Source organism: Solea senegalensis, linkage group LG1, assembly GCF_019176455.1.
Source record: "Solea senegalensis isolate Sse05_10M linkage group LG1, IFAPA_SoseM_1, whole genome shotgun sequence".
In the NCBI taxonomy this organism is placed as follows: domain Eukaryota; kingdom Metazoa; phylum Chordata; class Actinopteri; order Pleuronectiformes; family Soleidae; genus Solea; species Solea senegalensis.
In genome coordinates, this window is record NC_058021.1 from 17,715,597 (window position 1) to 17,737,772 (window position 22,176).

General features: G+C 41.8%; 1 protein-coding gene across 1 annotated transcript in view; it reads left to right on the top strand.

Moving 5' to 3' along the window:
- Positions 1 to 656: 656 nt before the first annotated feature.
- Positions 657 to 22,176, top strand: part of zswim5 (zinc finger, SWIM-type containing 5) — a 61,425-nt gene continuing 39,905 nt past the window's right edge. Inside the window, exon 1 of the mRNA XM_044021135.1 lies at positions 657 to 1,232. Coding sequence (XP_043877070.1) covers positions 689 to 1,232 — 544 coding nt within the window. The 5' untranslated portion in view covers positions 657 to 688. The remainder of the gene's footprint in view (positions 1,233 to 22,176) is intronic.

Sequence of the window (22,176 nt, forward strand, 5' to 3'; positions counted from 1 at the left end):
GGTGGGTGTGTGTCTCGTATAAAACGAAGACACCGCATAAAACAAGTCACCGCAGTTTCACTCAGGCGTGCAGTGATGACTCCGCCCACGTTAAGTAGGTGATTTTTTTTTTGTAGTGGAGATGCAACCTAATCGTGCCGTGCCGTGTCGTGCCGAGGCGAGTAGAGCCGGTGGAAATGCGCCATAAGACAACGCAACCTAATGTCACATTGTGACCTGACGGTCAAAAAACCTTGTTACACCAAAACATAAAGTACAGCTTCTCAAACAGACACATCCATCCAACTGCTAGATATTTTTCAGTACATATCTTCCAATATATCTTCCAATTCCTTATCTATCAAAGCCGTCAAAGATATCAAAGTGTCTATGGTAGCTTTTATCTAAAGAACAAAATAACATCAGAAAGGCCACAAAGCCACATTCCTTTCATTGTAAGAATATTTAATTAAATCAAAGGCTTAAGGCCAACTACTTTAACTAAGTGTGAAATCTAACTAAAACTAACTTAACTCTGGTCATCTTTAAAAAAAAAATACTAGCTTCACAAAATATTTGAATGGGAATCAACGCAGAGTCCTGAGAAGAATAGCTTTGTGTGTGTGTGTGTGCGCGTGCGCGCGCGCGTGTGTTTCCTGCTGCTCGGTGTCCTCTCACCGTCCATCTCGTCAGTGTTGATCGGCTCGCTATGGCGGAAGGACGCAGAGAACAGTCGCCTCATCGCCTCTTCTCCACACCACCGGCCAGCAAGCGACCCTGCCTGCGCCCTGCTCCCCGGGGTCCCGGTCCGGGGTCGGGCCACAGCAGCGGCTTGCCCAGCTCCCGGTACCGTTCCCCGGAGTCTTTACTGGACTGCGCCGCGAAGGCAGTAGCGGAGAAGTGGGCCTTCGAAAGAGTGGAGGAGCGCTTTGAGCGGATCCCGGAGCCCGTGCAGCGCCGCATCGTTTACTGGTCTTTCCCCCGCAACGAAAAGGAGATATGCATGTACTCATCGTTTCAGTGCCGAGTTGCTGGCGAAGAGGGTCCGTCGGCGACTATCGGCGGTTCCGGCTCCGGAGCTACGACCGCTGCCGCAGCCGCCGCCGCCGCTGCTGCTGGTGGAGGATCTACCGCCGCTACGACTCCGGCTACCGCGGCAGCAGCCGGAGTGGTGGGCACCGGAGATGGACTTCCATTTCGCCGCGGAATCAGGCTGCTTGAGACTGGCTGTGTGGAAAACGTTTTACAAGTCGGTAAGTCACTTAAAAACCAGACTGCTTTTCACGGTGCATACGCACTCGCACCACCGGAGTGTTTCCGAGAGCGGCTGCCGCTGCTGCTGGATCTATGCGGGGGATGATTGATGGAAGTTTACACCGCTACCGTGGAAAGTGTGCGAAGCGAGTGTTTGCGGCGAACGTGGAGCCGCTCGCGCTCCAGTGTGTGTTTGTTTTACTTTATCTGATTCACATGGGAACGTTTATTTATCGAGTTTTGAGCTTTTTCGTCGACTTTTCGGGTGAAACGGGAGCGATGAGGGTTCACTTGCTAGCTTTAGCCGAGCAGCTGCTGTTTAAAAATTAAAGGGCTTCCTATTGTGGCTCCTCGTTGGTCCGCCGCTGGCTACTGCGTCCTTTTAACCGGTTAGTTTTGCCTTGAACCTCAACTTGATAACGTGGCTTCTCAAAAACATAACAAAAGCAGTGTTTTCACTGTTTTCTGGTATTTTTCTGCGACCGCTCTCTGTCTCTGCCCGGGGGCTCCTTGGCCGGAGCTCGCTGGAGCTGTAACCCCAACGAGAGGCTGGGGAGGCGGAGAGGAGGAGGAGGAAGGCTGTGACAGACGCGGATACAAAAGACCCAGCGTTGTTTTAGTGTTAGGGCTTTATTTTTGTTTGTGCTGTTGGAGGAAAAAAGTCGTTTTCTTTCTCAGTTTAAAGCCAGTTGGAGGAAGCTTAGGCTATAAACAAAGGCGGTTATTGGGTCTCTTACTATGATTAATCCAGCGTTAATCCCGGAGAGAGGAGACAAAATCCCCCACAGTTTGTGTTTATTTGCTGCTGCTGCTGCTCGGACCGGACAAAGAGCGCGGTAGAAACACAACAATAACAGTGTTATTGTGTAGTTATTAGAGAGAATAACCCGTTTTTTAGCTGTAATGTGTGCGGTTTGGCCGCAGCTTCTTGCGACACAAAAGGCTTTTCCAGTTTTGAAATGATCGATAAAACGTCTCGCGTTTCCAGCGAGGCTGTTTCCAAACAAAGGGCCATTCCGCAAAGAAGCTGCCTCTCCATTCACACACTCATTAGTTTCACAGTCACCGGTTCAACATGGGCACAAAATGACACTCAGGATTGAGAATCAAGTGGGTTTCTGCAAAAAGCTAAAAAAAAACAATAAAAAACCTGAATGAAAACCAAAAGAAAACCTTGAAAAAGAAAAGTTTAATTTTTAGGCTTCAAAAAGTTAGCACATCAATATGCGAATATATGAGTGCAAGAAACATTGACTCAGAGAATAAATGCTTTAAAATTAAAAGGTGTTTTATGGTAGTTAGTTTGCATAACCAGAAACACTTTTCGGGCAAATTTGAATTTCCATTTAAAAATGGTGGACCTCTGTGTCAATGTAAACATGACATTAATCTTCTCTCTTGCAGTAGTTTATGTACGTAAACTTTTCCATTTGTTGGGGAGCCATAAAAAGGCGGATTAGTGTGGACGGCTGTCTTATCCGGAGCAGAATTAACGTGGTTTTAAGCACAAATGTAGTTGTAGTACAGACATTGCGCATAAAGGTATTTAGAGTTAGTAGCAGATGTTTAGAAATGGGTCGACTTTCCAATCGGCAGCCCGAGCACCTGCTAATGAAATTGTGTTATGCAAATATTCCCACGCTGCCATTGTTGGCTAATCGCATTATGCGTATGAACTCAGCTCACGTCACTCCGCCATCAATTTAGCAACATTTCAGCATCTCTTTGCTACGACGTCAAACTGTGACAGAGGCTACTATTGTCAATTTTCCAATATATGTGTCCAGTGTTATGCTCCTTCCGTCTTTTACTTTCTTTGTTATTCACTACACTAGGAATGTGCGCACCAATGTGGAAAGTACAACATTTCTTAACTTGGAATAAAAATATGAATACAATTAGTGTTTCTACAGCTGCAAGCGCTTTTCATTGACATCATCAGGCTGTGCCTTCCTCTATTTCTTCCACGGTGACCCGCTTTATAAGGCTAATAAGCATAAATGCCTATTTCCTTTTACCTTTTGGTTAAAATGTGCGATATATTTGGCTATTAATGGGGATGAAACTGATGGATAGTCAAAAAGAAAGAAAAGAAAAAAACACTTCCTTTTATAGATACTGGGAGTATTTATCTATGGCCATATGGTGTGGAGAGCCACTGGAGCTTGTCTGGGGTTTCATGTTGCTCCAGTGTATCCAGAGGGGGGAGGCAGGCTGCTTGTGTGACTGCTGTATGTAATTGCATCTCATAAATGCTCATCGATTCTAGCCCTTAACTCAATGAAATTTGAGACTTATGAATATGAAAGTGAGATTTGTTGCAGGCTGACTTGATAAGGGGTTGAGTCTGTGGGCGAGGGAGAGTTTTCTTTTTTACTCACTTTGTGAATAGATGTGTTCTTGAGAGTACAAGTAAAAAACAAAAACATAAGATAAATAAATACATTCAAAGTCACTGCATATCACATGTTCTCCCGATATCACGCAGCCCTAACCTTGTGTTACTTCTTATGTGTACAAAAAGTGCCATACAGATAAAGAAAAAAAAAAAGAAATCAATGAATGAGTTGACCAAATTAGAACTTACTGAAACTGTTTATAACAGAACACAACACATCTTTACAAAACCTTCAGTGATTTTAGTGAGACTGTAAAAGCCAGCAGCCTTTCTCCCATGTTTTCCACATTGCTGATCTAGTAAAAAATGAAAAGAAGTGAATTAGTTTTTGGACCTTTTTTTGCTGTGCTGTGTAATTTCTGAGCAACAATTAAATTAGACGATGATGAAAACATGTTTTTCCTTAACCCCCTGAAAGCACAACTGTACCTGGCTGAGAAAATTGGCCTTGAACACTGACCTTTCAGGTGCTGTTGTGAGTCTAACTGTAAACAAAAGTGACACCATCATTCGTGCTGGGATCACACGCACAGAAAGAGTTGAGGGACACACAAACAAGAAACTGTGCAGACAGTGAGGTTTAAAAAATTCTGACTCATGTCCGCACAATTGTTCAAGGTTTCTTGAAAAGCAGACTTTGTGTGAAAGGTGCTAGGAGTGATGTACTTAAAAAAAAAACTTAAAAACTTAAAACTTAAAACTCTGCGCTCCTACACAGTTGCAGTTGCTTGCATCAGCAGATCTTTTGAATGTATCTGTTAAAGAGAAAGTTAAGGTTGTTGTTAAAGTGTGGTGTCATGAAGTTGATGCACAGACTGGGCCGACGTCACCATGAATGCCACGGTTGCCTTGAACTAGCTTGAAACATGGATGTTCTCTGTTATGAAAAACACAAGGAAAACTCATTTATCCTTTGATATCCTAAGAATATATTTCCTTTGCTCACAGTTCTTTAGGGCTGGAAATTGAAATTTGTAAATGGTCAACTCTCCCGTGCCAAATTCCATGGAGAAAATTAGTGTTTTTAGCTCACAGGAGGCACAGGAGGTGCAGGTCTACTGTCACCTCATTGGCAAGCTTGAGTCACTTAGGTCAATTTAAACAAAGGACTTCAAACACTGAAGTCATACAATAACACGTTGTGTAACACACACACACACACACTCAGCAAATTGAGGTAACAGTGGATCAACAGCTCCTGTGTACCATGATGTAAAATAGCCAATTTTCTCTATGGACTTTGGTAAGCAGTCTCTAAAGCGACACAAAAGGCTGTTCAATGCATCAAATATGTATACTCTATAACACCTGAAGTGTCATATACTGTCATATACTGTACAAGTGGCTTAGATCTGTTTTCTTGGTGTCCTCACAGACTGGGGCAAGCGTAAACTACGTACACACTTCAAAAATTTAACTATCCCCTAGGTGAATAGGGCTTTAGCAAATTACAAGTGGCAGAGTTCTTCGAAAACACATGAACTCAGTGCCCCCACATTGGTGGAATCACACAGGTTAGCAGACCCAGGGAATTAATCCACAAACACAGGCATGTGCATCTTTACATCTTTGATCCGTGTAGCATGTGATGTTGGACGGATGCCACAAGGTTTGTGTGTTTCAGTTAAAATTCAAATTGAACGGAGGAAAAACGCATACACCTGTGAGCAACCTCTTCCAGTCATAACTGCCTCACCCCGTGAATCACTTCCCTCAAGGTCAGTCATCGTCGACATGAGGCGCAAACACGGTCCTGTTTATCCGTCAACAAACGGGACAGGCTGAATCGCTGTTAGACACCAGGATAAGACTTGGCTTGTTCTTTTGCTTTGTGGAGCATGGGAATGTGGACATTGTGTAAGCTTCTCTCGACGTGGCTTATCAGGAGGACAATTGTTGTTTTCTTCTTCTTTCACAGAGCTGCTTTAAGATACATTTGTGAAGCACTAGCATACACAATGCACTCATTACGGATCGTGTTCCACACCTGTAAATTACAGTGAGAGGATTACTTTCACCTGACCTAGCATAATGTAATCACCACTTAAAGCAGTGGCAGTACTTGTTTTTTTTGGTGGACATGCCTCGCGTTCTCCTGTGATAGGAAGTTGCTGGGCAGTGATCAGGAATGAGACCAGGCTGCATGCTGGCACATGCACGATGATGCATGGTTTAAAATATGGCATCTCTCAAAATAGCAGTCTGAAGAAGTGGGATTAAATTTTAACAACACATGCTATGCATCCTAATTTATATTAGCCCTCAAGTTACAATTATACATGAAAAGGATGTACTGTTTTCATTTGGCTTTTAGCCAAAAACAGAGTCATGTGTCGGCATCAGTCTCAGGTTGAGGTGGGTTGGCCGTGTTGGTCTGGTCTCTGGTTCGTCTTTTAAAACGCTTAAAGTTTTAGCTTTTAAGGTTATAGATTGACCAAATGTGAGATAGTCTAAGGTGATTGCTGCTGCAACAAAACTAGACATTTGAGAACATCATTATTTGAAGTTTTGGAAAGCATTATATTCTAATTTCATATTTTATGGACCAAACAACCAATGAAATCATTTTTAGTTGCAGTTCTAATTTATTTACTATTATGCCAGCGGGTACTCTTGTTCCTTTATACCTCATAATCATCGTCAAACTTGCACCTGGGGGCAGATCCGGAGTTGCTCTTGTTTTTTCAGGTAATTACTAATGGGATCTGGTGTGTGTGTGGGGGGAGGGGTTGTGTTGGCAGTGGTCGTGGTCTGTGATCTGCTTTTCTGCCCTGCAGTACTTGACAATTTTAGCGTCCAGGTCACGGAAAGTTTAAGACTAGACCTAGGGCTGGCTGTGTGACCGTTAAAAAAATAAAGTTAGGCAACAGAAAATCCGATTTTGTCCTTACTCAAAGAGCCAAGTGGATTTATGAAGGTCAATTCATACTCTGAGGTCACAGAGGTCGAGTATGCTTAGCATATTTTAAGTGATGTTGCATCAAGTGTAAGAAAGAAGATATAATGGTAACGAATGTGGGATAAGGTATTCAGACGGACACAGACCCGTATCTATGGCGTCTTTAATGACAGCGGCCAGTCTTAGTAATAACAACAACAATAATAATAATAATAATAATAATAATAATAATGATATATACTTAATTGAATTCAAGCTGGACTAGTGTGACCAAACCTTCAAAAGATTTGTCCAGACCCGGCCCAACCATCGTGTCTTGAGAGAATCTCAAACTAGAACAGCCACCAACTCCAAAAATACTAGAGCGAGAGACTCCATGCATCAATTTTACAAAATTACATGATTATATACTGCAACGTTTCCCCATGTTCCTGTAAATGAATGTCACAATCACCTCACAGCAACCTCTGCTTTGGAAACCATTGCTCATACACGGTGTTTACCAAATATTTTGTGAGGCTAGCATCTTTTTAAAGATGACCAACCTTCCTGTAGAAGCCAGAGTTAAGTTAGTTTTAGTTCAGGGTTAGGTCGGGTGGTTGATGCAAGATTTGACACTTGTTACAATGTCATTTATTAACAGTTGAACTGTTGGCCTTAAGCCGTTGATTGAATTAAATATTTTCACAAGGAAAGGAATGTGGCTTTGTGGCCTTTCTGATGTTATTTCGTTCTTTAGAGAAAAGCTACCATATGGACACTTTGATATCTTTGACGGCTATGATAGATAAGGAATTGGAAGATATGTACTGAAAAATATCTAGCAGTTGGATTGATGCGTCCAAAAGCTGTACTTTTGGTGTAACAAGGTTTTTTGAATGTCAGGTCACTATGTGACATTAGGTTGCGTTGTCTTACAGTTGGAATCTATAGATCGTCATTCACAAACTGAACATCAAAGGAATATTTCTATGTGTTGTTGATCCTCGAGAAGCTTGGATACATGTGGATAGAAATGTAACTTGAATGTACGGCAAGTGGAAATAAATGTGCAAACCCTTCAGACTCTTTCTCGCCTTCGTGATTGATGAATTACAACAGTACGTACGATTCAAGCCAATTGAAACCTGCTTGCAGCTAACGACTATTCAGCGGCTTTGGAATTAAGTGTACTTTTGTCACTACACTTCCTGACTTAAGTCATAAGATAGATCGCGACAAAAACAACTTTCTTTTGTTCATAATGACTATTTTTACGACCCCCAATGTCCTAAAATATTGTGATTTCTTCATTTTTATATCATGCTAGACACTGGATATGGCTCGTGGGTGTTGGTGAATGTTTGCTGTTATTGAAGTTGGATTCAAATGTATAGATGTGTGTCATACAGCGTTGACTCACTCCACCCCCATACATTACCAGTAAAGGCCTCATGTGTCGGCCCCTCTTAACGGTAATACTCAGAGACTGAGGGGACGTGAGCTCATCAGCAACTCATTGGCCCATGTGTTCATAATAATCTACTCCTCACTCCAAGTCGTAATTAGAATAATCAAAGCTAAGCGTGCTTGTATTTGTAGAGCCCCCTCCCTCCCTTTTCCTCTGAGCACAAGCCATATACACATGTGTGTGTGTGTGTGTGTGCCCAGAAGCCCTGTTACAAGAGCCTTATGAAGTCTTCAGAGAGCGGGAGGAAGGGATATAAGAGGAGGGAGGGAGGGAAGAGGGGGGTCTTTTAGCTTTGAGTCAGGCTTTGGGATTATTGGGTCATGCTTTGTTACCCAGCTGTAGAAAAACCCCTTGTTCACAGAAAAAAGGGGGTGTGGGTGGGGGATGGATGTGTGTGTGTAAGTCACAGTCTCCACAAAATTACATAAAGCTGTAATGGGTCCCTGACGTCCTTTGAAGCGGCGGCAACAGCAACGTGATGCTGGGAAGTTGACTAGGATTAAATGTGTGCTGTGAAAACAGCCCTACTGGAACTGAGCCAAATATTCTGAAACCTGATTTTATTCTGATTTCTATTGTCTTGTTTTAAGAAAACAATAAACAAAAATCTGCGAGAATTCTTACAAACTAGCTTGTAAATGTAGCCTATTTAATATTGTAATATCCTTTCAAATGACAAAAACAGGTAAAAAAAAAAACAAAACAAAACTGGCAAATTTTGCTAAAAGTGTTTTTTTCTTCACTTTCCTTTTCGTCTTTAACACTGTTCATGTGTGAGGTTTCAACTGGGGGGGAGGGACTGGTGGTTGTGACAGGAAGTTTGGTGGAAGCTGGAATGAGCCAGTCATCAATATTGAGTAAGAAAGAGTCTATTAAGCCAAGTTCACACGCCTCAATTTTCAGCCTGATTATTTAGTCTCCAACTCGTGGAATGGGAACTTGGCTTGTAATCAGAAGGTTGCTGTTTTGAATCCCGGCAGGTCTCGGGCTGGGTTACAATCCCCATTGCACCCCATTGATTGCGTTAATTGGACACTCTATATCGACCCCAGCTCGGGGGGGGGGAACTTACTGTCGGTCCCAAGCCTGGATAAATTGGGGTTACGTCAGAGAAGGCGTCCGCCATAAAGAAAAAATCTCTGCCAAATCAAACACGCTCCATTATTACTCCCCAACATGTCGTAGACCCTGATTTCAGTCTGCCTTGCCACCACAGCCAATCAGAAACCAGGACAAGGTGATGGCAGCTTCAACCAAAAAAAAAAGGAAAATGCAACATCGCAAAATAAGAGACCGCAATGCTACCAAAAACAGTCCCTAACCGTCTCACTATTCGCGTGTCTTTGTGACCAAGTATTTTTTTGTGAGGAGTTAAAAGATGGTGTAGTGTGAGACCCTGAATTCACAGTGACTGCAAAGACTCGTGGAAAGCACCGCAATCCTACCACTTTCCTTTGTTTTGTCTTGGTTGGTGAGATACTTGTGTCATATTCACTCTCCTTCCTCATAGTTAATACAACAGAAAGTCTATGACTTATTGTTTACATTACTTCCTCCTTTGTTTTTCTATTGTAAAATCCAGACAGAGATCCTGTGTGGTCTTGAAGGTACGTGTACTACTCGGGCTTTGTTTTTACATCACTACCTTATCCTTTTGAGTTGTATTAATGGATTGTTTTTGTTTGAGGTGTTTCATGAAATGGCTGGCACATTTACTTGTGCTGTAAGGTTCATTTCAGAGGTAGTTCTAGCATAAATTTGGAAAAAAGCATGTGTTTTCCTCATCTTTTAAGTGCATTTGCGAGTATATTTGTCTTTATATTCACAGCAGAACCCATCCCGAGCCACAACTTTAGCCACTTAGCACACAAAGGCATTTATACCCACTCACAAAGTCTGTCTTCAGCCTGTCCCCAGCGCATAGTACAGACAGACAATGTTTAATCAGCCTAATTAATTCCATGCCTGCCACACTTGAAAAGAGAAAATCAGTTAAACAAATCGTCCCCACACTCTTATTAGCTCTCGGAGAGGCTCGTGAATGATGAGGCCATTAGGAGGATGCCCTGTTGTATTCATCAAAGGGAGAGGCACCTGTATGCACGTTTGTGTGTGTGTGTGTGTAAGATGGAGCGAGCGCATGAGGACTTATTATATAAAATCATTAATCAGACGTTGTTATTCGAGAGCTTCCTCCACCAGACAGCGAGGCATCACCCATGTGTACGTGTACGTTGCATTTGTGTGATGGGAGAGGAACCAAACTTTTTTTTTTGCTGCTGTCTTGTCAGATTTTGCCACCGTACAATGTAACTTCATTAATTCATATTTGGTTTAGTTTGGAAATATTTGGATTTCACATCATCTGTAGTAAAAAGAGAGAGCCTAAGGCCCGATCCACATGGAAGCGGAACGAAACGTAAACAATGTTGTCCTTTGTAGTTTCCCATTAAAACGCCACCGTTTAAGGAAATGTCTTCAATGATGAAAGCCAGGATGACTAAGGAAAGAAATTAAATGATACTGCAAAGTGAAAAAAGACCAAAACTGATCTCCAAACACAAGAGGAAGACGATAAAGATAAACAACTCTTCCTGTAAAATTGTCTTACTTTTCGTTCTTAAAAAATTTCTATAAAATGGAAAACAAGAGAAGAGCAAAAGGAAAGTCAGGAGTAAACATACTGTACATGTATAATCGATTAATCGAGTCATTATTTGGTCCATAAAGTGTCAATGTCAAACGTCTTGTTTTGTCCACAAACCAAAATGATTTCTTTGTTATATGGAGCAAAGAAACCAGAAAATATTAACATTTAAGAAGCGGAAAAGTCTGAAAATGTGTTATTTATTTGTAAAAAACAAAAACTGATTAATTGATTATTGAAATATTCGACTTATCGATTAACAATCGTCGAATCGAGCAAGTGTTTCAGCCCTACGTCAAGTATTATCAACACTGTGTGAGAGTAGATGCCAATAAAGAGTAGAGAAGGAAGATAGAGTGGAGTTTGCCTGAGGAATAAGAGAGGAATAAGCAAATGCCATGAAGCATTAATGCAACATTGCAGCTGTAACCAACAAAGAAGAAGGCAACATGTGTTGTTTTTTTAAAAAAAAAGTATATATATATGTATGTATCTTTTTAATACAGATAATCTCTATAATTACAAGCTGATGATGCTCAATTTTTAATAATCCTACTCATCACTGCGTCCACCTGTCGTTCCAACATTGCTCTCACTGTGTCTTTGTCTGTTTGAACCTGCCCTGTAGGTGTTTCAGCCGTGTCACTGCTATGACTTCCACTCTGGACTTGTTTGAGTAGAAAACAAAAAAGGCATTACTTGCTGTTGGAACTGTTTGCTCAGCAAGTCTCTCAACAACAGCTTCTATTTTTTTAACAGTTGTGTTACAGTGCAACATGTGTGTCTGAAGGTTGTGTGAGAGCAAACTCCTGCTGTCCCGTTATCATGCCTGCCTATCCTGTGTGTTGCTTTTGTGTGCTTTCCCCCAGCTTTAGTGCTTTTACCTTGGGTGGTGGGTGTTAAATTATCAGCCGAGATCAATGGTGGCCTTGTCCTCGTAGCTTTTGAAGCCAACAACCGGCTGTATTCAGTTATAACGCTGCTCCACACCTGTCTTTTATTGGCTGCGTTTGTGTGTGTGTAAAATTGTTTTCCGTGGTTGTTGTACACATTTGCCCCCCTGTCTCTATATGACAGAAGCTGGACTTAAAAGAAGATTGTTGAGGCTTGCAGACTGGATCATTATGCCCTTGTTTGGTTGTAATTGCCTAACAAATGTTGGGGAGAAAGCAAGAGAAATGGACAGACATGGAGGGCACAAGGGGATTTGAAATGCAAAACAGAACCAAATTGAACTTTATGCTGTGCCACAGAAGCACCATGGCTCTAGGATGGTTTGGAAATTCTATATTCTTCATGTAAAGTAATCTCATAACCCACATGAGATTAAGTGACGCATTTCCATAAAAATAAAAGCAATGCCTGGGGTGTGGAACATGGCAGGAGGGGAAAACCAGGATGACTTAGGTGAGGGAGGAAAGCAGTGACAGGTAGCATTGTTTAAAAAAAAAAATCTATTGGTGGGGGGGTAGTCCTATTTGTAGACTGTGAGATTCTTTGGGTAAATGTAAGACGTGCATGAACCTAAGCCTCCCCAGTCATGCAAAATATGATGTCATTGTCTGGAAGTCAGAAGTTCAAGCCTCACCAGTTTTTTGCCAAAAGCATATTTTCCCCCCTGACTAAAACATAAAAGCTGTCTGCAATCTATTGACCCTCAGACCCATTTCCTTCCTCCATTTTAACCCAGTGAGAGAAGGAAAAACAGCCATTTTGTTAATCTCGGTCAAGCCATTGATTACTTGATGGTTGGATAAAACTAACTCAAGCAGAACTCACAATCTAAGTGTGTGACTTTGATCCTTTTATTGGCTGCAGGCATGTTTTGGAGGAACTCTTCAAAAACTTAGTCAAGAAGTCTCTTGTCTGGTTAGCTTGAACATGGTCTTTCTGTAGTGATGTCTTAGTTGTTCAACCCTCCAAGAGCTCCGAGCGGAACCACATTTTGGGATCCCTGCCTTTTCTTGTGTACAACCAATACGCAGCTTTTAGGTAAATTATTAAGTCACAGATTGCCTTGTCTTTTTGTTGTTACAGGCCTAGCATATATACTACAGCGTTTAGAGTTTTGTGTGTATGAAGACATTTCCTGAAACTATCTAGCGTCTACAGAAAGCTCTCTTAAGATCGAAAAAGAATAAGATTGTATAATAATAAGAAAAGTTCTGCCTCTGTCGACAAGGCCTAAGAAAACTTTGTTAAATTTTGGTATGAATTAGTCACTGGTCGCATACATTGCGTAATCTCGAAAAACCAGTACCAATCTGTGCCAATTAAACAGGAACAGAAGACGCATTCTGTCTTCAGTAGCACAAACTTTCTTGCTTTGTCATTTCTGTGTCTCTACTTGTCTTCTGATTGGCTGGAACTCAACAGCCAATCCCAGTGATCTCCTTCATCAGTGGATGGTCATTGACTGCCGGACGGACAACTGTTGGGATTAAGCCAACTCTTGCATCTGCTCTCGTATCTGGATCCGCACCAAAATTTAATGGGCTCTGTCTTGGCCCATACCCTATCTCTCCGAAAGTTTCTTGAAAATCCTTTAAGTAGTTCTTCCAGTAATCCTGCTAACACACTAACAGACGGACAAGGGAGAAAATACCGTACAACCTCGTTAGTGGAGGCAACAGTTCCCTCCATGTTGCTAAATTGACAATGTGGGACAGTATTTTAAAACATACTTTTTTGTTTGTTTGTTTAGAAGATTGATACTTGTACTGTGAAGATAAAGCTGAAGCCAGGAGGTCATAAGGTTATTCCAGCATGGAACACACCTGTGTCCAAAGTCCAGCCACAAAGAGAATGTTTCACAAACATTAACTAAACCTTAATGAGAGGTAAAGTCTTTACCCTAAGCTAACCGGCTGCTGACTACACCTCCGTATTAGCCTATGAGAGGACTGTAAGTCTTTCCAATCAACATGTAGACATTGAAGTGAATGCACAGTCAACAAGACGCAGAACAATTCCCCTAAGAGTGTGTGCTGTACTGAGTGGCAGTATTAGGATTATTGTTTTGAATGGACATTACACAGTGTTCAATAGAACAGAATGAAAAGGCTTGGGTGTCAGGTTACATAGTCAACTGTAAGTATGTTCATTCACATCAGAATCTTTTCAATGGATGTTTATTTTTAGCTTCAACTGGACTTGCATTGCTTGTCTTTCTTGTGTGGTCCTGATGGCAAACCACGTGTTATTTATATCCACTTCTACCAGATACTTGCATCCAGTTCAGACCCGGTTTTAACATTTGTCCCCAGTGATCTATCGCCATGTGGTTCGTGCCAAGTATGACTGTTCACTCTTCCCCCCGCCCTTTATCCAAATACACACTGACAGCCTACTCACAACAACAAAATCTTGTTTTTAATTATTCTGGTTTGACAGAGGTGTCTGTGTGTGTGTGTGTGTGTGTGTGTGTGTGTGTGTGTGCTTTAGCGATTTAACAGAAAGAAGGTTGACCATAAAAGAAGAGGAATCATATCTCTAATCTGCACTGAGGAACAGTTGCGTTCATGAAGATTATGAATGCAACCACATGTGTCCTATGACCCCATCTGTCTACGCATTCCGCACAGATTGGGAGTGTTCGGAATTTAGCGCAATCCGACAGTGACTGGATGTGGTAGCGTGGGGCCAAGAGGAAAGGACCTGTAACCAACTGGCTCGGCTTTTGTGTGTTTACTAGTGTTGTGTAAAAAGGACGGGGTAAATGTAGAGGTCAAATAATAACTAACTAATTGGTGTGTGCACAAATAAAACAAATTCTGCATTCCAAAATTCTAAATTCTTATCACTGTGGATTGATGTTACTACCAGGTCTAAAGAAACAACACTGAAACACAAGATATCACCGATACAAGTAATTTTAGACGTTTTCAACTATGAACTATGTTAATAACACATTTGTGCCACTTCAAGCTATTTCAAAGACAATTCTTTCAACTGTGTAACAAATGTTCTTCGCCTTCAAAGAAGAAATTAACAGCCCACAAATGCTGTTGTGGATTTTTAGTGAACATTTAGTGAAGCATGCGATCTATAGGACATTTGGAGAGTATTGGATTTGACATTTTTATCTTTCTGATGTCCGATCCAGGGATTTTAACTAGCATTGGACCGATACCAAATATTGTATCGGCTCATCCCTGGATTATACTTGACCTTGTTGCGTAGAATAGCATCAACTTGATTGGATCCATGTGTCACAAACAACCACTCTTGCATTTGTGCACATTACACAGAAAGCAAAACTGAAAGGAAGCACGTCCAAATTTTTAAAATACCGTGATTATCTGGCCTTGTCTTTTGCAGTTTGACTTTACTCCCTCTACATATTTCTTGTGTTCCCATAATGCCCTGCTTTGTGCTGGCCAGTCCAGGCTGTTTCTTGATCTCCACCCTGATGCTTTCCATTCTCCCTTTGAATGCAGGGAATTTGCTGCCTTGGTGTGTTGCCAGTCTCCCCTTGAAACGGCCAGTCGTAGATCATAGATATTAGTCATCACTCCTTTTCTTTTGAGTACACACACAGTTGGGTATTGCAGTGAGTGCATGTATCCTATGTGCTTCTCCCATCTCTGCAGCACTCAAAGCCCCTCACAACAACAGTGCTATTATTACCAACGAGGCGGACAAGAGCCCATAGGAGTCCATTGTGTGTGAAACATCCATTAATGGTGGGATTAGAAACTATTTCCATACATTTGGTCCACTTTGATCTCAGGAAATGAGTCGGCAATCATGATGCAGGTCTTTTTTCTTCTTCTTTAGCATGTGTGAGGCTTAACATTGTGGTTTTCTCTTTTTTTATTTACCTGCATTTAACTCTGAATGTGTGAGTCATCCTCACTGACCTCTTCAAGTGCACATTGCTAGTTGCTAATTGCAAAAGGTTTATCTCTCTCTCTGGTCATCTTGTGCTTTAGATCGCTCACTTTCGCTCCAGCGTTCCCTTTCCCCAAATGTGTGGACGAGGCTTTAAAGGAAGCACTTAGTGCTAAAAGTACGAATAATTATATCACTTAGCAACCAAGTCCCCTATTATGGTGATTCAGACTGTCAGTGTGCATTAGCAAATGGAACAGGGCCTTTCTCTGTGGCTGAATTAATCGGAGTCGTTGGCTGTGTGAATCTGAATTGTGACCTGCCCCTGAAAAGGTTCTGAAAAGCCTCAGACACTCCCATTCCTCTTTGGCCAAGTATTCAGGTCGACTTTATCACCGTAACTATGTTTACATACAGCTGCTAATGTTCGGTAAAGCTCTGAAATACACAAAGGAAGTCTAATGATGGCAAATTTGAAATTGGTCTTTGTCAATGTTGCGTTCACGAACAACCTGAGATAAATTCTTTTGCAACACTTTTATCCATCGATCCCAAACCGTCATAGACCCAGATCCTTGATCTTGAATGCAGTTGAGACGTGTACATAAGAACCTGTATGTTAGGATCTATACTTATTAATGTATGCAAAGACTAATCACTAAACACTTGTATACTTGTTTACAAACTTGTAAACAATTCTATGCACGAAACAAGTCAAAACAATAGATTAAAAATAGTTATACTCCATTCTCCCTGCTGAAAACCCCCATTAAATTCTGGGTTTAACTATGTTTAATTGGCATATGTAGGTTTTTTAACGGCTACAGCATTGGCAAGAGCGAAAAACTTGGGCAAGCACGCAAATATCTTTTCTTCTTCATTTTTGGCAGCACTGTGTGTTGCAGCATCATTTCCAGCACAACGCAAACTACCATTAGCAATGGGAATGGTTTATAAAACACAATTTTTGGGATTCAAGAGTAACTAATTTTTAATTAAAAAAAAATAGTCTAACCTAGTTCTTCAACCAAAAAAAATCACAGACTAATGTATGAAAGGGAATATAAATGAGCTCCTTGGGACTGTGATGACGCCATGGATTTATGGTCATACTTTGTAAACCCTGGCTCCCCTGCACTTGACTCACTGCTCTGTCCAGGAAGAGCCTGGTGGGGCCATGCTGCTCTGTTACTTGGCCTCTTCCTCCATAAACAAGCCAGGATACCAACTGGTCAGACAGATACATGATAATCACATCAGACTGCAGAGTGGAAGATGGCTCCTCGGCACATGTTAATGGCCAGCTGTGTTGACATGAATCACCAGCATGTTCCTTTTTTCTGAACATCATTCTCGTTCATTTTCATTAGTCTCCCTCTCTCCCTCGCTCTCTCTCTCTCTCTGCTAATAACATCACTCTGTGTGGGTTTGTGTAGTGCGAGGCCTGCTATGGCCCAAGCCCCCCATTGAATGGGAAGGTGACTGCAGAGAGAGGATGAGGAGGAGGAGGAGGCAGTGCCAGGGCAAAGATGGGATGGGTGAAAACGGGTGGGGTTGGGGAGAGAGGGAGAAGTGGGTGTGAAGGAAAGAGAAATGGAGGTGTGAAGTGAGGAAGAGGAGAGCCAAGAGGCAAAATCTAAGAAGTACATAACGAACCTGTCACCTCTGCCTCCACCCCCCCCCACCCCCCGTCACACACACAGCAGTCACAGAAAAAGCCAAAGAGGAGGGAGGGACCTCATTAGGCTCTCAGCAGTCCATCACACACAGGAGGAGAGAGAGAGAGAGACTGCTGAGCTGTGTGGTGGGGGGAGGGGATGCCCTCAGAAAAGAAGGGAGCAGAGGGAGGAATGAAATTGAATTGATAGGAGTAGTCAAGTGCAGCACACACACACACACATGATTAATGTGGTCAACAGCCATGAGGATAAGTCTGGTCAAGACCTCTCACCCTCTCACACACACTCTCTCTTAAAATGTCTCCATGGCCTTTTTTTGGCTCGTTTGTTCACACACCCTCTTCACCCCGACGACTCAGCACCACCCTCATCGCACCCAAACAAAGATGGCAACAGTTAGTGGATATTTTTATGGGGGGGCGGAGCTTTGTTTCGGTGTACATTTTAAAGTAACTCAACTCTACAATATACGAAATAATTGTGGTGAATTTCGATTATGGTAGTAAGCGTGAATGTAGAAATACACTAATATGTCGGTCATTGCGATAACATAGCAATTATTTTCAGTATAATCTTGTCGGGATTTGCCTAGCGTCAGTTTGCAGGCTGTCTCTCAATTGGCACATGTACACAAATTTGAGCCATGTTTGAATTCAGAAATGCTCACCATCAAGCAACACGTGTGTGAATATTCTGTTTTCGCTTAGGGAAAGTTTTGTATTGCATCTTTTGTTTATCCACACAGAACATGCGTTTCTATTTTTAGAAAACTGGTCCTAATACACAACTTTGGAAAAACTTCTTTCCTCTTAGTTAAATTTTGCCTAAAAAAAAAAAAAAGAGGGAGCATGTGGCACACTAAGCACTTTTTATGCCACGGCAGCAGAAAGGAAGTCTTTGAGTGTGTGTGTACATACAACACACTGTGTGTGTGTGTGTGTGTGTGTGTGTGTGAGAGACACTGTGTTCAAAGTGTTGTGAGTTATCAGTGGGATGAAACGCCGCCGCTCTAACAATGGGATTAAAGCTTCGCCGATGAATGAAGTAATTAAACGGTATCTTATCTCATCTGCTTCTACACCAAAGAGCACTTTTATGTTTTTCTAGTTCTCTCCTTGTGCTTTTCTCTGGAGGCGTGTGCAGGTTCGCAGGCAAAAGGCCTCTGATTGGTGGAGACTAGAAGTGGTCTCCTTCTAACTGGACGGTCAGCTACACTTGCAGCTTTTATCTTATAACACTGACACATGAATATTGTCCTCCTATAATATAGCAGTTTAATGTGCAGCCACTCAATGAAAAATTTTTTTCAAGAAAAGTCGTTCTTTGGAAGTTAAATCAGTCCAACGAATGTGTTAAAAGTACACAGTATTCTGGCATTTTCTTGAATTATTTGGATTACTCTTCACAAGGCCTATGTTATTTTTGAATTCCATTACAATACAAATCAAAAAATATTCTAAACTACTACTAAAACTACAATCTTTTGGTCAACTTTTTATAGCTTTCCAATTCCGAATCTGTCATCCATCTGCCAAGAAGAACACGTTTTCACCTGCGTTCATAGCAATATTTCATTTAAAAAACACTCAATCAGCAAAATAGCAAATGACCTAGTGTGATGATGTTGGGAAGCAGCAGTGGATTATGGGAAAGGTTGTCTTGTTTGGTTCTCTCATGTGTCTGCACATTACGGAGAGAATTGTGACGGCAGAACACGCAGCAAACGGCGACGAGTAAGTCACGATAGATTAGTGACAAATATGAAATAAAATGAAAGTAGCCGTAGTGACGTTTCACAGGGAGGTTTGTCCCGGAAGTTAAAGTGGATTACGTCGTTAAAAATTAAACAGTCCATTCATCTTGAAAGGCTAATGTAAGTACGGTATGATTCGAGGAAAAGCATGGCATTTTGGTGCTGATTCAGATAAAGGAGTGGGTCCAGGAGTTGGCTTAGCTATAACACTCCATGTTCTCCTGCTTTTGTTTTTCATGATAATTGTTGTCTTGCTTGATTGGAAGCCGTTCGTTGCACCTGCTGTTGTACAACAGAAACTAATCATCATCGCCTCTGTAAGATCCCCAGTCCTGTTTGTTCTGACCTCTCCTCATGCCTGTCTGTCGAATATCCATGTCTGAGCCATAATCGCCCTTAATTTCTCAATCTGAGATGTAACAAGAATGAGAGAATGAATGAGAAGCAGAGAAATGCAGCGTTGAGGGTGAATGGCCGTGTGATTGGAGAGGGTTTGTCTGGATAATTCTCTCTGATTGTCTCCTTTCCTAGCCTTCGTGTCAAAGCTGCTACTTATCCTCGACCTGGCTCTCCTTGGCCTTTGTGTCATTCCCTCTGTCCTTCAGTTCATCAAACTCCAGGACTGATGTAAAGAATCAGCAGGATTTTAGTTTTCCAGAACTTGCAGTGCTTGATTTCGCTGATTGCGCCTCCTGAGCTTTTTTTCTTATCCTTTGGATTAAGATAAAAAAAAATCCAAGAATAACTTTGGGGTAATAATGCGGTGGAAATTGTTAAATCAGTGAAACTCCTCATGGGTATATTTAACAGATTTTTTTTTTTTCATAAAAAAGAAAATGTGATGACGGAGCTAACTCGACGCACACAGCAGCTGGTTACAGTCTGTTTTTCAGCACAGGCCTTTTTGCAGTTGGAGCGCGTCCCAGAGTCATACAGATTGTGTTTCACTGTCGACCTGGCTGCTCTGCAGCTGATGAACTGATGGTGAAAGAAGTTCTTAAAGTCCCCATGACAACACATTTAACATTTTAGTGCTCATATACACATGTTGCTCGAAATGTCACAGATGGGCAACTGAATAACATCAAATGAGCATCAAATGATTTTTCCCTTTTACTCCTGTTGGTTTTTAAAGGTTGCTATGCCCTCAAATCTGTTAAGAGAATTCTGATGACTCATCTTGTACTTCGTGGGAATATAATAAACTGCTTTCTAAATGATTCTTTTCATACCATTCAGACACATAAGCTCCATCTCAGGGAACAGTCTTTTGGCGTTTCTGTGTCTTTAGCTCCCCGACATCACAGATCACTTCAAAAATATCTGTTTTGTCTCTGCTGACGGTGAATACAAAAATGTGTGGAAGCTACTCCGAGAACCAGGTCATGAGAACTTTCAATCCAGCAGTTTTGTCTTTTGAGTATTTAGATTATTTGTTTGTTATATGTATTTTTATTATTTTTATTGATGCATTGCTAGGACCAAAATTGATAATCAATTTGATTGGCTTGAGCATTTTGTTAATGATTAACACAAGTTTTCAGTGCGTTAATAGTTGAATATTTTCTGGTTTCTTTGCTCCATATAACAAAGAAACCAATAAAACGTAATAAGTTTGGTTTGTGGGCAAAAGTTAATCATCATTTGAAGGTTTGGATGGTTATTGGTCCATTAATTGGCTTTTTCATGCTCCAAACTGTCACTATTCTACCAGCCTATCAGTCAACTTTTATTTAGAACAGTGTCAGTTTTTTCCCCATTCACCCTAAACTAACAATATTTAGCTACACACACACACACACACACCCCTCACACTGTCCAGCCCTGACTGCACACACCAACTGACCGTGGCCCACACCCTTAGGGGGGTTCCCATGCTATTTAACCACCGCCTTTGTTGCAGGGGTCTATAGCTGAGTCTGGCACACCTTTTAACTTACAAAGACCATTTCATTTGGAAGCCAATGGTTACCGAGGCCTGGGGGCGCTCACTATGTGTGAGTGAGTCTCACGGTGGGAAAAACCAAAAGACTGCGATCAGAGCCTCCTCAATTGTCCAGTTCCTGCTCTTTTTCCTTTTCTTTCCCTCCCTTTTTTTCCCCCTGCCTTGTCTCCACCGTCAAAAGCATCCCTGGTGATGTGTCCAGTGAATCAACAAATAAAACAAATAAAAGTGACCCACTGTGGCTTTCTGAAGTCAGGTTACTATGCATGCTACTTAGCAGGGCCTGTGGCAGTCACAGTGCGTGTATAGAAATACATTTGAGGAAAAAGGCGCTAGTTGTAAGTGTGTTGCCAGGTGACTGCTCCAGCCACTTCACTGTCCGGCAGTGCTACAGTATCAGACAAGTGGGAAAGGCTGAAGAATGCTTTTGATATTTCGCACCACAAAGCCAGGAAAAAGTCTCTTTTTTTCACTCCCCTCAAAAGTCAAGAAAGGCCATGTGGGGCTTGCCAGAAGCCGCTCGAAATGCACTTGGCACTTTTTATAATTATTATGAGAAGCTATGTTGCCCATGGCAACAACATACAGAGATGAACCTTGGGAAATCCATTGAAATCAAGAGGCGCAGCCCTCCTGGTCATCCAGGCTGAACACAATGTGGCTGGAAGAGTACCAGCTCCAAATCTGGTTGTGCTATAAAGCTGCTGTCAGTGAATTATTTGAGTTAAAGTTTGTGTTAAATAGCTCAAGTGTTCCTTTGCTTGGGCTACAAAAATTCCAGGTCTCAAACGTGGGGGTAATGTGCACCACAGGTGAATCCGAAGCAGAATGTATATATTCTTTTAAGGTCTCTTAAAGTGTTTTCAGACTTTTCCGGGTATTACATGGAGCATGGAGTTTGCTGTACAAAGCATACAGGAGGCTAGCAATTTGCCATTCCACTGTACCTAGTTTCTCCTGCTTTGTTATGACATGGGGTCACTCTGATCTGATCTGGAGGTTTAACTAAGAAAATGGTCAAGCATACAGCCCCTCTGGACATTCTCCTGGTAGATTCAGTCTCAGGCTCTGTCGGTAAATCCACAAAAAAAAAAAAAAATTTAATATCCAATGGCACTTTAACCAACCAAGCCAGAACCCCTTAGAGTGGTGCTCCATTCTTTCTGCAAATGAGGTTCTTTGTCTGCAAATAAATGTTGCCTCCACTGCATTATCGCGCTACTTTGCAGTCGCCCTCACGGCATCTTTACGGCCTGAGAGCTTTCAGTTTTGCTTCTCATTGTTGTAATTTCCCCGCAACAGTTTTCAGCCAAACAATCTCCCATAAAACCCGTCTGTG